We start from the raw sequence: 18,271 nt of genomic DNA on the forward strand, positions 1-18,271 counted from the left end.
GACATCACAAAGCAAAAAAAATGAAAGGCCAATATCTCTCATGAACATAGATACAAAATTGCTAAATATTAGAAAATCATATACAATTATATAAAAGAAGACAATCTCTCCTGACCAAGTAGGAGTTATTCCAGGAATGCATGGCTAATACAACATTCAAAAGTCAATCAACATAACTCACCACATGAACAAAAGTAAGGAGAAAAAAACATACCATTTCAACAAATGCATAAAAGGTATTTGGTAAAATTTAAAACCTGTTAATGATAAAAATTCTCATAAAACTAGGAATATAAGAGACCTTTCTTAACCTAATAAGGAGTATTTGCAAACTAAAAACAATTAGTCAACAAAATACTTAATGGTGAAATACTGAACATATTCTCCTGAAGACAAGGATGTCTATTATCTCCACTTTCATTCATTTCATTGGATATCCTAGCCAGCACTAATTCAAGAAAAAGAAATAAAAGGTATAGATTTTGGAAAATAAATAAATAAAATAGTTTTTATTCACAAAGACATAACTGTGTATATAAAAATCCAAAAGAACCTACAAAATATTCACATTAATAAGCAAATTTGGCAACTTTGCTGCAAAGTCGGTAAATAAAATGGTTTGTACTAACAATAAACAATTAAAAACAAAAAATTTTTAAATCCCACTGACAAAGCACCAAAAACATCAGGTATCTAGGAATAAGTTTAACAACAGCAATAAAAAAAAGTGTGTAAGACCTTGACACTGAAAACTACAAGATATTGCTAAGAGAAATTAAAGAAGACCTAAACATATGGCTGGTCAATGGTCATGAACTGGAAAACTCAATATTAAGATTTTCATTCTCTCCAAATTGGTTTTTAGATTCAATATAATCCCACTCAAAATCCCTACAGGCCTTTTATTTTTTTTATTTTTTGGTTTGGGTGGAAATTGACTCTAAGTTTTAATGTATGTACAAAGATCCTAGAAGAGACATAGCAGTCTTGAAGAAAAAGAACAAAGGCAGTAACTGATTAATATTTACTATTATGCTATGCCAATTAACACAGTGTAGTAATGATGTTAAGAATAGACAAACCAGTGGAACATCATAGGGTCCAAAAATAACCCTAAACATGCACAATCACTTGATTTAGGACCAAGGCTCAGTGCCGTGGTGGAGGTAACAGCCTGATTGCAGGAGAATCAACAGAACAAGAGGAGGGGAAGTGGAGACACTCGTCATTTCCCTCTTATTCACACCACCATTGTCTGGGTGCACTTCCAAAAATCAAAATCAATCATAAGATCATCTAATGAAAACCCTCGATAGTTTCTTTTTGCCCACATGACAAAATGTAAACTCCTTGGCAAGACCCTGGGATTCTATATCACTGGATCTTGCCTCCTACTCTCAACTTTCTTCTGTCCTCCAATGCTGACTCTCTGCTTTGGACGTAATGAATGCCTTGCTAGTCCCCAAGAGCGCTTCCCTCTGCACACGATCTCTCCTCTTACAAGACTGCCCTCCTTACTCCTCACCAGACTAACCCCAGTCATCTCCTCCCAGGAAGCCTTCCTAGATTCTCTCGATAGGCTAAATGCTCCTCGACAGTAAGACATAACACCCTGAGCTGACCCCTCTCACATCCTCTATTGGTGTTTATCATCAGTGGTCCCCATTAGAATGGGAGAAAATTGAAGAGTTGTATCCCCATCCCCTACCACCTAAGTCAATAAGTTTTCTTTAAAGAAGGAACACCCTAAACAAGATTCCAAGAAAAGTTGGTGGAGAATTAAGAGTAGAACTTGGGTTGGCCAAAAAGGAGCCTGGGAGAAAACAGACAATGTGAGAGCAGAGGGGAATCAGGCACATCAGCTGAGTCTATTTTCCTCCAACGTGCAATGCTTTTGGAGCATCACTAAGTTTTTACATTTTTTTTTTAAACTCTGGAATCACAGTCTCATAGTAAATCACTGCTTCCAGGAAGCCACCCAGGATCAACTTCCTCCCATTAAAAATGCCCCCCAGCCACTTCCCTGGTCCCCACACACGCACCTAGGGTGATCATGATTCAGGTGACTGTGTAGGGTACAGCGCCTACAGCCTGCTCTTCTGTTTGAAGCCTCTGCTTGAACAAGAGGCATGGAACCTCCACAATCCTTGACACAATCGTTGAGCTCACACACAGCTCCTGTAAGCTCAAGTCAGGAAGAAGACTGATTTTTTTAAATTAAACTAAGAGGAAAATTTCTATGCCCGCTTGTCCTCCCAGGTGAGAGGGGAGAGATGACAATATTGCCAGCATGGGGACAGTAGTGACATTGATAACATCACTGAAGTCAGACCTCAGCCACTGGGTACTGCTGACAAGTCCCGATCATCAGAAGAGAAACACACCCAAGAACAACACTTCCTCCCACGAACGAGACACTTAGATGAAAATTACAGGGTGTCTGGTTTTGTCCTCTTTTTGCCAAAATAAATGTATGGTAGAAATACTCAGCACAAACAGAAAAGATAGAAATGCCAAGGAAAACAGTATGAAATGTAAGGATACTATAATACAATTTCGTTTTTCTGTCTGTTGTATTACTAGACATAATAACTTGAGTTAAACGTTTTCGGTTTTTACCCAAGAGATACCACAGGCTGCTGACATGGGCTGGTCTGCATGCCAGTGTCTCAGCTCCTCCCCACTCTCCATGTCCAAGGGATCACGGAAGGAGGAAATCCCAGGACCAGGCCTGTGCTGATCAAGCTTAAATAACCAATGCTATCAGCAATGGGGTTTTTTACTTTCTACTATGAAATAATAAACAAACTATGGTACATACATACAATGGAATATTATTCAAAAATAAAAAGAAATATGCTATCTGATAGCCCCCAAAATATACAGAAGAACCTTAAGTACTTATTTCTAACTGAAAGAAGCCAATCTGAAAAGGCTACATACTATATGAGTCCAACATTATGACATTCTGGAAAAGGCAAAATGATGGAGACAGTAAATAGATCAGTAGTTGCCAAGAGTTAGCAGGGAGGGAGGGATGAATAGGTGGAGCACAGAGGATCTTTAGGGCGGTGAAACTACTCTGTGTGATACACAATGGTAGACACATGTCATTATCCATTTGTCAAAAACCCATAGAATGTATACTGCAAAGAGTGACCCCTAATGGAAACTATAGACTTTAGCTGATAATAATGCATCAATATTGGCCATAATAAGCATATTGCCCTCATGCAAGCTGTTGATAATAGGGAAACTGCGGGTGGCAAAGGTGGTCTTTCTACTCTACTCTATTCTCTATAAACCTAAAACTGCTCTGAAAAATAGTCTATTAATAAAAATAACTGCTATGACAAGCCACGGGGACTGCCTGTATTGCTGGAAGTCTAGGAAAGAAAAGTCCTGGTCATCTCATGACTTTCAGCTGGACAGCAGAGGCGTCACCTGTGTGAGAACTCAAACGGTATCCATCTACCTAAATAGAAACCACAGGTAAGGCCTGAAAACTACAAATCAATAGGATGAGCAAGGTACATGGGTCCAATTTGCTTTCAGCATCAGTGATAAGGAAATCATAGGTAATAGTGATCCTAGAAGAACCCAGAGGGGTGCCCATCTGCCAAGGAGAGAGAAGCAGGGCGGGCAACCAGCCTGTGGAGTCACTTCCGACCCCATGCTCATTGTCCGGCCCTACACACATGCACCAGTGACCTCAGCTTAGGGTCACTCAGGCTGACCACCCAAACCTCTCACCCCTCAGCTGCGGAGGTCGGCGGTGGGGGGGAGGCGCTGTGCGGAAGGGGCCAGGCCAGGGAAGGATTGAGAGAGAGGGACTTGAGGAATGAAACACACAGCTTGGCTCACTCTGTCTCCAGATTTCTGATGAGGCAGCATGACTGGCAGAGTAAAGCACAGATCTAGCAGTCAGGAGACCAGAGTCCAGTTTCAACTCCCTGGACAACCTGGCCCTTTCCCCTCATCTGCAAAGCAGGGATAATGCCTGCCCTAGAGCCACTGAAGGTTACAGCTGAAATGGACCATCTTACAGGTGAGGTAAGCAAAGTCCAAGGAGATGAAATGACTTCCGTAAGTTCGCACAGCTGGGTGGCGGTCACACCTAGCTGACAAACCACCTTCCTCCCAGTTCAGTGTGGTTTTTTTACAACCACGGATCTAAAACAGAGATAATCTGTGCAACAAAGAATATGGTCAATAATATTTTAATAACTTTGTATGGGGACAGATGGTTACTAGACTTAGCACGGTGAACGTTCTGTAATGTTTGCAAATGTCAAGTCACTATGGAATACACCTGAAACTAACATGATATTGTACATCAACCACATTTCAATAATAAAAAAGATAATCTGTGTGAAAGTATTTTGGAAAGTTAGATGCACTAGATAAAGGGAAGCTGCTGATCTTTCCATCAGCACATCTAGTCCTGTTCTGCTCTGGCTGAGCATCTTCTGTGTGCTCTTGGCAAGTGTCAGCTGTGACCACCACTAGCCAGTGGTGTTGCTGTCTGAGGTTACAGAGCCAGGGAAAGAAGGAAGCTCTTGGCCCCAAGGCACCAGAATTGTGACCTGGGAGGTGGCACAATTGGCTCCATTCTCCTCGTTGCACTTCCATACTCCAATGGCCATAAACAATAAGGTCTCCTTAGGAGAGGTAATATGTTTTGTGACTAATAATTCCATACTTAATGCATGAAGCATACCAGGCCAATAATCCGCTAAATGCTTGGAAGAGACTCATTTGACTTTTGCTTTGGCATACCCCTTCCTAGCTTTCGTTCACTCCATTTTCATACCTTTTGTCCTCTCACCAGCTTAACTAATATGCAAACATTTTCACGAACTGCCTCCAAAACAGATGATTATCAACAGACTGGAGAATGATGAAAATGTAGGCCATCTACATAAGTGAACCAAGCTGGCCAAAAGGGATCATCTGTGTGGCTTAAATCATGGAGATGGGCTACATCCACAGGGCTGAATTCACAATTGCTGGCTTTCGCAATCTAACCTAATTTCTTGACCCAAGGCTTGGGAGGGTCCAATCCTTTCACTCTAAGAGCCTCCACCCCAACACCCACGCCCACACCCTAAACCCCCACACACACAGATGGTAAAGCCCCCGCTGCTCATTACCCTCCTCCCTGGTGGTCTCCACTGTGACACAATTCCATTGGCATAATTAGGAAGACACCAGAGAGAGGGCAGCTCCATGTATTTTTTATGAGAAATGAGTCAATAATTTCCTATTTCTCCCCACACTCTCTTAGAGGAAGGGCCTAGAGCCAAGGGAACTGCAATATTAGATGAGCAACCTCACAGCAGAGTGTGGATAAGAAGACAGCATATGGTGAATGTGGACAACAGATAGGTGCCCTTCAGAGGCCCCCCCACCTCCTCTAAGCCCCACCAGCCCTTCATGCCCACTGATTTAATGGTGCCTTTTAACAAAAAGGCCTGTACCTGGAAAATGGTGCTGGTTCTGTCCCTTGGTGAGCATCTTAACCTGCCCATCTCATCACCAACACAGTTGCTTTGGGGAAAATGCAGCTGCCCACCTCCCCATACCTAATACCCAACCTCCCAATCACAACAGCCAAGCTAATGGGTGAGCCACACACATCAAGAGCTTCTTGGTCAGTTTTGACTCAACAGTATCCTTCAGTGTTTTGTCCCTATTTTATCAAATCTGTCACTATTAGAACAGAGAAGAGTCAGAAGGGGACTCATTACTGTGACCATATGATTTGCTACACCATCTTGAGTGAGTCATATCCCCTGGGTCTGTTTCCCTATTTGTGAGTTAAGAGGGTTAAACTACATGATAGTTCAACTGGGTTCTGATCTCCAATAGGTCTACTCATCATAACCTGCTAAATGTCCCCACTTTCCTCCAACTCCCACAAAAGGTAGGAGGTCAGGGTGCTGGGCCTCTCATTTTTATAGTCAGTCTGGAGGTGAGACTAACACAAAAGAGATTTTAGAACTCACCAGATTTTGCAGCTGGCAGGGAACTCAAAATCCACCGCCCAAATGCCACGCCTTCAGGCAGGTAAGGTAGTATCATCCCTAAGATGTATCTAGGAAAACTGTAACCCAGAAAGGCTAAATGACATGCACAAGGTTCCCAGCTGTCTTAAGAGGTGAGAACAAGAGGACCAGCAGCCAAATCTTCAGTTTCCTCGTGTTTCCCCAACTCCACCACAGTTGTCATGGAAAGGCATTATTTCAGATGTGAGCCAAAGCTTTAAAAGGAGCTACTAAATATAAAAACAAGACTTTCCAAAGCAAATCATAGCTAGAATCCCTTAATATTCATATTATTATTTATCATCAAGAAATGGTAGTAAGAGCTTTGATGCTAAACCCTTTGCCAACTAGAAAGCTACGGAGAAATTATGATTTTCCTACCTACAACCTATTTCATGAATCTGGAAATCAGAAACCATGTCAGGGGTATTCACAGTTAATGGCAAAGGGATTCCAGCCCAACATACACAGAGCCTGGGAAGAAGCTCTCTGCTCTGCTAACCTACAAGGTAATCTTGACACATTCACATATGTGTTTACAGCTCTGCCAGTGTTTAATAAGAAACTGTGGAAGCCGAAGAACTGTTCTATTTATCTGCAAAATTTTAATGCCATTGCTATAAATAGCAAATGGTTTATTTTAAAAACTCAATCAGTTTTTTTAAAGTTAAATTTCATTTCCCATATGTGTATAAGAAGCTCTTCTAGGTTGAAATCATCAGTTGAATTATCTAAGCCAAAATGATCATATTTTCCTCACTAACTAACATAAAGTTTTCTAGAAATGTGCTCCCAGTGAAAAATATCATTCCCAACATGTACTAAAATTCACATTTAAGAATCCCAACATTCACTTTAGGGACGATTTTTCTCTCGTAAATGATCAGTCTCGACCCATTTAATCCCCCTATAAAATCCACACAAGCCACTCAGAGTATTATTCCTTGGGATTTTAAAGTCTATTAAAACACACCACACAGATGAAAGCAGGGGTTGTTCTGAGTCTGGAGCATCTGAACATCAGCTCCTCTTCTCTTTCTCTCACTGGAGAGAAAAGTAGTAGGTAGTTGGGTCCTCACAGAGGAAGGGGCTGGAGTCCTTGACCACTGCTGGTACTGATCTGAAGGCAGAGAGGCATCATTATGCCACCAGCAAGACATCTAGTCACTGGCAGGTCTTGTTATCCTGGCAGGAAGCTGGCTGTTCCCTCCAACTATCTCAAGGCTGAGTCCCACTAGCCGTTTAGCCCTGAGAGTGTATCTTGCCTCAACTCAGCCTCCCGATGGCTTCCTGATGGCCCACCCAGTTAGCAGTCCAGCTGGACGGAGACCTCTGGGACCCTCTGTAATCTGAGGCAATAAGGGCCGCTGCTATCTGAGGCTGAAGACTTACCAGGTGTACTGCCATCTAAAGTGTCAACTGAAGAGTAGGAAAAAGGAAGAACAATTTCCATAGAACACTTAAACTAGATTAAGAACCTGACATTTTCCTTTGCCATGATGTTATATCCTTGCTTTTTCAAAGGAGAAAATCACTTTAACCAGCCCAGCGGCCCCTTCCTGCTGCAACATGTCCTAGGCACCCATTCAGTGACTGTTTAAGTATGTCTTGATTCCAGCACATTTACAGAGCATTTATCTTCTTTTAATTCCTTCCATGGCCTGTAGGACTAACAACCCACAGCAGGGTAATCCAGTAGCAGTACTCCTCTTAGCCACAAGAGCCAGGCTTAACCACAGACTGACTACCTCAGCATATTTAGGCAATGGAGAGCATGGACAATTGAATGCCATTGGTCACCTCCAAAACTCATTTCAGCAAAGAAACAACTCATTCTTTCCCAACATTTACCGAAAAAAAAAAAAAAAAAAAGAAAAAGAAAACAAACGCAAGCAAACTTGGAGGAGAGTAGCATCCCTGTTGCCAAGAGTTAATTAGCTTTCAAACAGCCAAAGGTCAGCAGCAGATAATAGAAAAGTCCCCATAATGAGAGTAATCAGTAGGTAGGCATTCAGCAATTGTATACCAAGTGAAAGATTCACCAATGCAGTGGCAATGAATGCCTGCTTCTGCAGCCCCACCACCCACGCCAGTGGCTTGCACTCCACATGGAATATGAAGGAAGCCTCTGGTCTCCTCCACATCCATCCACTGACATGCAGGGCCTCCAAACCTCCAAAGGACAAAAACACCAGGCGAGGATATTGATCATGCATCATGCTCCCTATGTTCCAGACATCAGTCATGCTAGTTCCCACCCATTTAATTACTCTTCTGTTGACCACCCACAATTAATTTAAAGACATGACAACAAGGTCTGAGATTTGAGGGATGTACCTGACTCTCTCTCCCCTCCAGGAGTGGTGGAATCTGATCAGCAAAACCAATCTTCCCTGGATCACCCATAAAGGCACTAACCTCATCCACGTTCTCAAAAGCGTTGATGACATCATATGGCAAACAGGACAGAAGGTCAATCACAAACCACGTCTTCAGATAGTTCATGCGGATGAGTTTGGGGTCGGAAATCACCTCCCCAGCTGGTCCAACAAAAGTGGTATGAAAATTCAGCACAATGTCCACCAAAAAGATAACATCCACGATGCTATCCACAACCAACCAGGCCACGTTGTTCTGCCTGGTTTTAAAGGAGACATTATAAGGGACCAGGATGGCTGTGTAGAAGGTTAAGATCAAGATGATCCAATCCCACGTGGTCTTGAAAACACAATAATGTAAGATGATGTGAGGGGGAGTCTTTGGTGCCTCTTGCTTGTACTGGGGAAGGATGTCTGAGCCCAGCTGCAGAACCTGTACAGAAAAACATGGCCAAGAGAGAACTAAGTTAGGATTTCACTGTCAGCATCAAACCAGTCAGTATCTGTCACAGACGAATACTCGTAACACTCCAGATGGATCATTAGATGCAAGAACAGGTACCAAAGGACTACGGTAGAATGGAATTGAACATTGTAATATAATCAATCATAATGAAACAATAAAACACTGTTATTCGGCTTACTGTGAGCCAATCATTGTACTAAGTACTCCACATACAAGTATTATCTCACTTAATTCTAAACACAACTTTGTTTTATTAGCCAATTATTATTCTGTGTGACAAGTGAGAAACTGAGATGCAAGAGAATTAAGCAACTTGGTTCCTGAAGTCAAGATGGTGGTGGGGGAGGATGCAGAGTTCACATCTCCCCACAACTAGGGCACCTGCCAGACGCTGGTGGGGGACCTCAATGCCCAAGGAGATAGGAGGAACCCCCAAGCGACCCGGTAGGACGTGGAAGGGAGCAAGGGGGGAGGAGAAGTGGAGGCTGGGCAGGACAGGGGCCCCTGAGGGGTGGCTGGGAGAGGGGAGGGATTCCCACGCCTGGAGGGACCCTCGGGGGCTCAGAGGATGGGGGTGGGGTGCACCTAGCGTTTCACCTGTCCAGTCAGGCCCGGGAAACCTGTTGGGCTCCTGGGCTGGGTCCTCTGCCCTCCGAGGCCCCCTCTGGGCCACGTTCGTCCTAGGGGCATAGTGGGCGGTGGGGGGGCGGTAGGGAGGAAGAAGAGGAGAGGTGGGCGGGAGGGGCCCTCCAGGACCAGGGTATCAGGGGAAGCACCACAGGTGTTTCCCCTACTGACTCGGCCCAGGAAGCCTGTTGGGTTTCCAGGTCTGGTCCTCTGCCTTCCAGGGCCCCCTCTGGCTTCGTGAGTCCTAGGGACATAGGAGGGAGGGAGGCAGGGGAAGAAGAAGAGAGGCCAACAGGGAGGGGCCCTCCAGGATCAGAGGATGGGGGGGAACGCGCCTAGCCTGCTGGGGTCCTGGATCTGGTCCTCTGCCCTTCAAGGCCAGAGGCACTCCTGCACCCCTCCTGCTGCATTGAGCCTAAGCCCCACCTCAGCCCTCCCACCCCCCGCCAAGGCCTTTTCCAGCCCTGTGGGTCCTAAGCATAGGCCCCACTCACCACCTAAACCCCGCCCCTGCCTAAGCTCCACCCCCCACAGCCAGGGACTTTTCCAGCTTTTTTTTTCCCTTCCTCTTTTTTACTATGATACTTCTGTTTTACCTTCTAGCTGTTGTTTCACCTGTATTTTTACTTTTTTATTCTTTCTAACATATCTGTTAGTTTTCTAATCTTATTTTATTTTTGACTCTTTGTTATTCTTCTGCTCCTATTTTCTTTTTCCTTTTTTTCCTTTTTTTGCTGTCCTGCGCGGCTTGCAGGATCTTGCTTCACGAGCTGGAGGTCAGGCCTGAGCTCCTGTGGTGGGAACTCTGAGTCCAAACCACTGGACTAACAGAGAACCTCAGATCCCAGGGAATATTCATCAGAGTGAGGTCTCCTGGAGGTCCTCATCTCAGCACAAAGACCCAGCTCTACCCAGGAGCCTACAAACTCTAGTGCTGGAAGCCTCAGGCCAAACAACCAGTAAGACAGGAACACAATCCCACCCATCAAAAAACAAATGAGATGAAAAAAACTATGTCACAGATGAAGGAGCAAGGTAAAAACCTAGAAGACCAAATAAATGAAGAGGAAATAGGCAACCTACCTGAAAAAGAATTCAGAGTAATGATAGTAAAGATGATCCAGAATCTCAAATAGAATGGAGGCACAGATTGAGAAAATACAAGAAATGTTTAACAAAGATCTAGAAGAACTAAAGAACAAACAGAGATGAACAACACAATAATTAAAATAAAAAATACACTAGAAGGAATCAATAGCAGAATAACTGAGGCAAAAGAACAAGTAAGTGAGCTGGAAGACAGAATGGTGGAAATAACTGCCTAGGAGCAGAATAGAGAAAAAAGAATGAAAAGAATTGAAGACAATCTCAGAGACCTCTGGGACAACATTAAACACACCAACATTCAAATTATAGGGGTCCCAGAAGAGGAAGAGGAAAAGAAAGGGTCTGAGAAAACATTAAAAGAGATTATAGTGGAAAACTTCCCTAACATGGGAAAGGGAACAGTCACCCAACTCCAGGAAGTGCAGAGAGTCCCATACAGGATAAACCCTAGGAGAAACACACCAAGACACATATTAATCAAAATAACAAAAATTAAATTCAAAGAAAAAATATTAAAAGCAACAAGGGAAAAGCAAAAAATAACATATAAGGGAATCCCCATATGGTTATCAGCTGACTTTTCAGCAGAAACTGCAGGCCAGAAGGGAGTCGCAGGATATACTTAAAGTGACAAAAGAGAAAAAGCTACAACCAATATTACTCTACCCAGCAAGGGTCTCATTCAGATTAGATGGAGAAATCAAAAGCTTTATAGACAAAGCAAAAGCTAAGAGAATTCAGCACCACCAAACCAGCTTTAAAACAAATGCTCAAGGAATTTCTCTAGGCGAGAAACACAAGACAAGAAAAGACCCACAAAAACAAATCCAAAACAATTAAGCAAACGGTAATAGGAACATACATATCCATAATTACCTTGAATGTAAATGGATTAAATGTCCCAACAAAAAGACAAAGACTGGCTGAATGGATACAAAAACAAGACCCATATATATGCTGTCTACAAGAGACGCACTTCAGACCTAGAGACACATACAGACTGAAAGTGAGGGGATGGAAAAAGATATTCCATGCAAATGGAAATCAAAAGAAAGCTGGAGTAGCAATACTCATATCAGATAAAATAGACTTTGAAATAAAGACTGTTACAAGAGATAAGGAAGGACACTACATAATGATCAAGGGATCAATCCAAGAAGAAGACATAACAATTATAAATATTTTTGCACCCAACATAGGAGCACCTCAATACATAAGGCAAATGCTAACAACCATAAAAGGGGAAATCAACAGTAACACAATAATAGTAGAGGAATTTTAACACCCCACTTACACCAATGGACAGATCATCCAAACAGAAAATAAATAAGGAAACAGAAGATTTAAATGACACAATAGACCAGATAGATTTAATTGATATTTATAGAACATTCTACCCAAAAGTGGCAGAATACACTTTCTTCTCAAGCACACACGGAACACTCTCCAGGATAGATACATCTTGGGTCACAAATCAAGCTTCGGTAAATTTTTAAAAATTGAAATCATATCAAGCAGCTTTTCCGACTACAATGCTATGAGATTGGAAATCAATTACAGGAAAAAGAAAACTGTAAAAAATGCAAATACGTGGCGGCTAAAGAGTGCACTACTAAATAACTAAGAGATCACTGAAGAAATCAAAGAAAAAGTAAAAAAATACACGGAAATAAATGACAACGAAAACACAATGACCCCAAACCTATGGACACAGCAAAAGCAGTTCTAAGAGGGAAATTTATAGTAATGAAATCTCACCTCAAGAAACAAGAAAAACCTCAAATAAACAATCTAACCTTACACCTAAAGCAACTACAGAAAAAACAAAGAAAACCCAAAGCCAGTAGAAGGAAAGAAATCATAAGATCAGAGCAGAAATAAATGAAATAGAAATGAAGAAAACAATAGCAAAGATGAATAAAACTAAAAGTTGGTTCTTTGAGAAGATAAACAAAATTGATAAACCTTTAGCCAGACTCATCAAGAAAAATAGGGAGAGGACACAAATCAATAAAATTAGAAATGAAAAAGGAGAAATCACAACTGACACCACAGAAATAAAAAGGATTATAAGAGACTACTACATACAATTACATGCAAATAAAATGGACAACCACAACGAATTGGACAAATTCTTGGAAAGGTACAATTTTCCAAGACTGAACCAGGAAGAATTAGAAAATATAAACAGACCTATCACAAGTAATGAAATGAAACTATAATTAAAATCTTCCAACAAACAACAGTCCAGGACCAGACAGCTTCACAGGCGAATTCTATCAAACATTTGGAGAAGAGCTAACACCGATCCTTCTCAAACTCTACCAAAAAAATTGCAGAAGGAAGAACACTGCCAAATTTGTTCCACAAGGCCACCATCACCCTGATACCAAAACCAGACACAGATATCACAAAAAAAGAAAATTACAGACCAATATCACTGATGAATATAGATGCAAAAATCCTCAACAAAATACTAGCAAATAGAATCCAACAACATATTAAAAGGATCATACACCATGATCAAGTGGGATTTACCCTAGGGAGGCAAGGATTCTTCAAAATACACAAATCAATCAATGTGATGCACAATATTAACAAATTAAGGAATAAAAAATATATGATCATCTCAATAGATGCAGAAAAAGCTTTTGACAAAATTCAACACCAATTTATGATAAAAACTCTCCAGAAAGTGGCCATAGAGGGATCCTACCTCAACATAATAAAAGTCATATATGACAAACCCACAGCAAACATCATTCTCAATGGTGAAAGACTGAAAGCATTTCCACTAAGATCAGGAACAAGACAAGAATGTCCACTCTCACCACTCTTATTCAACCTAATTTTGGAAGTCCTAGCCATGGCAATCAGAGAAGAAAAAGAAATAAAAGGAATCCAGATTGGAAAAGAAGAAGTAAAACTGTCACTGTTTGCAGATGACATGATACTATACATAGAGAATCCTAAAGATGCCAACAGAAAACTACTAGAACTAATCAATGAATTTGGTAAGTTGCAGGATACAAAATTAATGCACAGAAATCTCTGGCATTCCTATACACTAACAACAAAAAATAAGAAAGAGAAATTAAGGAAACAATCCCATTTACCATTGCAATGAAAAGAATAAAATACCTAGGAATAAACCTACCTAAGGAGGCAAAAGACTTATACTCAGAAAACTATAAAACACTGATGAAAGAAATCAAAGATGAAATAAACAGATGAAGAAATATACCATGTTCTTGGATTGGAAAAATCAATATTCTGAAAATGACTATACTACCCAAAGCAATCTACAGATTCAGTGCAATTCCTATCAAACTACCAATGGCATTCTTCACAGAATTAGAACAAAAAATTGTACAATTTGTATGGAAACACAAAAGACCCCGAATAGCCAAAGCAATCTTGAGAAAGAAAGATGGAGCTGGAGGAATCAGGCTGCCCATCTTCAAACTATACTACAAAGCTACAGTAATCAAGACAGTATGGTAGTGGCACAAAAACAGAAATACAGGTCAATGGAACAGGACAGAAAGCCCAGAGATAAACCCACATACATATGGTCACCTAATTTATGACAAAGGAGGCAAGAACATACAATGGAGAAAAGACAGCCTCTTCAATAAGTGGTGCTGGGAAAACTGGATAGCTACATGTAAAAGAATGAAATTAGAACACTACCTAACACCATATACAAAACTAAACTCAAAATGGATTAAAGACCTAAATGCAAGACTGGACACTATAAAACTCTTAGAGGAAAACATAGGAAGAACACTCTTTGACATAAACCACAGCAAGATCTTTTTTGACCCACTCCCTACAGTAATGAAAATAAAAACAAAAATAAACAAATGGGACCTAATAAGACTTAAAAGCTCTTGCACAGCAAAGGAAACCATAAACAAGATGAAAAGACAACCCTCATAATGAGAGAAAATATTTGCAAACAAAGCAACTGACAAAGGATTAATCTCCAAAATATACATACAGCTCGTGCAGCTCAACATGAAAAAAAGAAACAACCCAATCAAAAAATGGGTGGAAGACCTAAACAGACATTTCTCCAAAGAAGACATACAGATGGCCAACAAACACATGAAAAGATGCTCAACATCACTAATGATTAGAGAAATGCAAATCAAAGCTATAATGAGGTATCACCTCATATCAAAAAGTCTACAAACAATAAATGCTGGAGAGGGTGCAGAGAAAAGGGGACCCTCTTACACTGTTGGTGGGAATGTAAATTGATACAGCCACTACAGAGAAAAGTAGGGAGGTTCCTTAAAAAAACTAAAAATAGAACTACTATACGACCCAGCAATCCCACTACTGGGCATATACCCTGAGAAACCATAATTCAAAAGGACACATGTACCCCAGTGTTCATTGCAGCACTATTTACAATAGCCAGGACATGGAAACAACCTAAATGTCCAATGATAGATGAATGGATAAAGAAGATGTGGTACATATACACAATGGAATATTACTCAGCCATAAAAAGGAATGAAATTGGGTCATTTGTAGAGACGTGGATGGACCTACATTCTGTCATACAGAGTGAAGTAAGCCAGAAAGAGAAAAACAAATATCGTATATTAACGCATATATGTGGAATCTAGAAAAATGGTATATATACAGATGAACCTATTTGTAGGGCAGCAATAGAGACGTAGATGTAGAGAACCAACATGTGGACAGGGTGTGGGAAAGGGGAGGGTGGGACGAATTGGGAGATTAGGTTCTACATAAATACACTACCATATGTAAAATAGATAGCTAGTGGGAACCTGCTGTATAGCACAAGGAGCTCAGCTTGATGCTCTGTGACGACCTAGATGGGTGTGATGGGGGTTGGTGGGAGGCAGGTCCAAGAGAGAGGGAATATAGGATATACATATAGCTGATTCACTTCATTGTATAGCAGAAACTAACACAACATTAGAAAGTAATTTTACTCCAGTAAAATAAAATAAAATAAAATAAAATAAAATAAAATAAAATAAAATAAAATAAAATAAAATAAAGTAAAATAAAATAAAATAAAATAATTCACTATACTGAAAAAAAAAAAGCAACTTGACTCAACAAATATTGATTGCTCAGTGCCAGGAATTGTTCTAGATACTGGGCAAACAGCAATGAAGGAAACAGCATGATTCCTGCTCTCAGGAATCATGGAGCTCAGTCTAGTAGACAAATCAAAATAATTTCAAATTGTAAGAAGAGCTAAATAAGATGCTGGGGGAGGGGCACACGGTGTTTTGACAGAATGTGACTTGAGAAGTAAGAGAAGGAGAGTGTTTGAACTAAAACCTCAATGAAAGCAAGACACCAGCCATTCAAACTTTGATGAAAAAATTATTCAAGGTAGAGAGGATAACTGGTGTAATGACCCCAAGGTAGGACAAGTTTGATGTTTTCAGGAAGAGAAAAAAGTCAGGTGTGACTAAAGCCATGAGGCGGGAAAGGATGCTAGATGAACTCAGAGGGGAAGCAGAAACCAGACCATACAGGCCCTAGTGGGCCACGGGGAGGTGTCGGATTTTATTCTCAGTATAACTGGAGTGTCTTAAGTATGAGAATAATAACCTGATGCATGTTTTTGAAAGATCACCCTGGCTGCTGTGTAGATAATGAATTGAGGCAAAGGCTTAGTGGGAAGAACAGCACCAGGGAACTTATTATAAAAGCCTGGGAAAAAGGGTGATGGAGAAAAGTAGTCCAATTTTAGATAGATTTTTGAAGTAAAACCAACTGGACTTGCTATTGGCTAGAAAGTGAAGAAAAGGGAGCAGTGAACAGTACTCATTACTTTATTCCCAAAACACAGCATGGTGGCTGGCCCAGAGCAGTCACTACAGGATGATGTTTAAGTGAATGACTGAACTTCAAGGTCACACAGCTAGCAAAAGATGGAACAAGGATCCCAAACTAGGTCTAGCTGAATTAAAAACACATGCTGTTCCACATCAAGGTTATATTTCTCTAAATAACAGACTTTTAAGGAAGCAGACTTAGCGAACGATGAAGTGCAGAGAAGCTTGGATCCAAGAAAGTATCATGGATGGTTTTCACCCTCTACAGTCAAAGGCAAAAAGCCCTGCTTTTAGAGGCCAGGCCAAGCTGGAAGGGACCCACCCCACCCAATCCCACCCCAGCTGCTCCTCTGTGGCACTTATAGGTTTTTATAAACCCCTAGGTGAAACTTCCTCTAGTGTCATGGGAACTTCTCTTTTTCCTCTAGAGGTAAAGACCCCTTAGTGAATATGAAATAATCTGAATATCCCTGGTCCCCCTATGGTTGGCCCCAGGCCTTAAAGGTGAGCAAAAGAAAGCTATAAATTCACAGAGGGCCCAGTGTGCAGTTTGGGTATGGGAACTGTTTCCACCCTTCCCACCACTGCGCAGAGCTCTTCAAGAATTGGGATTTAAATTTCTCCCCCCATGAAAAGGAATTTATACAAGTATGATTAAGGACACTTGGGCCCTGAGATCTCAGGTAGGAAAAGTGATTGACCTGTAAGAATAAAACAAATAAAAGTAAACTGAATGAGACTTCTGCTTCCAGAAAGATGGAATAGACATACTTTTCCCTATTCCTCCCTCTAAGTACCTCTGAAAGCCCTGGACATTATATATGAAATAAACATAGGAAGACTCTGAAAGGTGAAGAAAGGAAAGCAAACTGGCTAGGAATAATACAGTGGTGAATTCTCTGGGTTTTCTTTTTGCCTCATATATTCCTAGACTTGGAGCAACCTGGAAACACCAATGAGTGCAGACAAAAAGAGTCCCAACAAAAGCCCACTCTCCCTAGCAGAAGAACTGGGAAGGGGACAGCCTCAAAAGATAGAAAACTTGAGATAATAACCACTCTACCCTGTCCAAACACTACAGAAAAAGCTGTGAACCCACCCCCATCCAGGTCAGCAAAGCCTACTAGAAAGCCTAGATTTCCCCCTTCTTGAGGCTGTAATGATGCACCCAGCCTCCACCTCCTTCCTACTGGAGTATTACCAGAGAAGTCCCAGTAGGGAGCCTGGACTTCCTTTCACCTCCCCCCAGCAGTAATGAGGCCCCCCACCCCACAATGCAGAGAGGTATCAATGTAACCTTAGTGGGGAGCTATAACTCTTGTTCTTACCCATCAGTAAAAAGGAGCCCCCATCAAGTTTCAATGGAGGCTGAGTTGGAAACCTGGACTTCTACCCCAACCTGGCAGAAATGAGGGGATACCTACTTCTTCCTCTGCCACATCTGTGTCAAAAGTAGCCACTTAAAGCAAAAGATTTAAATAAGATCCAGAGGCTCATAACATAATATCCAAAATGCCCATTTCAACAAAAAATCAGTCATTATACCAAGAACCAAGAAAACATCAAACTGCCTGAAGAACAGAAAATCAATTTTTCAGAGGAAAGAATCAGTGAACTTAAAGACAAAACAATAGAAATTACCCAAACTAAACAACAGACACAGAAAGGCACATTGCATAATGATAAAAAGGTCAATTCTCCAAGAAGATGTAGAAATCCTAATGTATATGCACCAAACAAAAGAGCTCCAAGTATACATGAAGCAAAAACTGATTGAAAGGTGAAATAGACAAACCCTAAACACTCCTC

The 18,271-nt window shown here is 41.2% G+C and overlaps 1 protein-coding gene across 2 annotated transcripts in view; it reads right to left on the reverse strand.

The window, feature by feature from the left end:
- KCNH1 (potassium voltage-gated channel subfamily H member 1) overlaps nucleotides 1–18,271 on the reverse strand; it is a 422,730-nt gene that overhangs the window by 317,412 nt on the left and 87,047 nt on the right. Inside the window, exon 6 of one of the 2 annotated variants that reach the window (XM_061185560.1) lies at nucleotides 8,466–8,858. In XM_061185560.1, coding sequence (XP_061041543.1) covers nucleotides 8,466–8,858 — 393 coding nt within the window. Of the gene's footprint in view, nucleotides 1–8,384; nucleotides 8,859–18,271 lie in introns of both variants that reach the window. The other variant, XM_061185559.1, reaches the window with a different exon arrangement.

Source organism: Eubalaena glacialis, chromosome 3 (genome assembly GCF_028564815.1).
Source record: "Eubalaena glacialis isolate mEubGla1 chromosome 3, mEubGla1.1.hap2.+ XY, whole genome shotgun sequence".
Taxonomy (NCBI): domain Eukaryota; kingdom Metazoa; phylum Chordata; class Mammalia; order Artiodactyla; family Balaenidae; genus Eubalaena; species Eubalaena glacialis.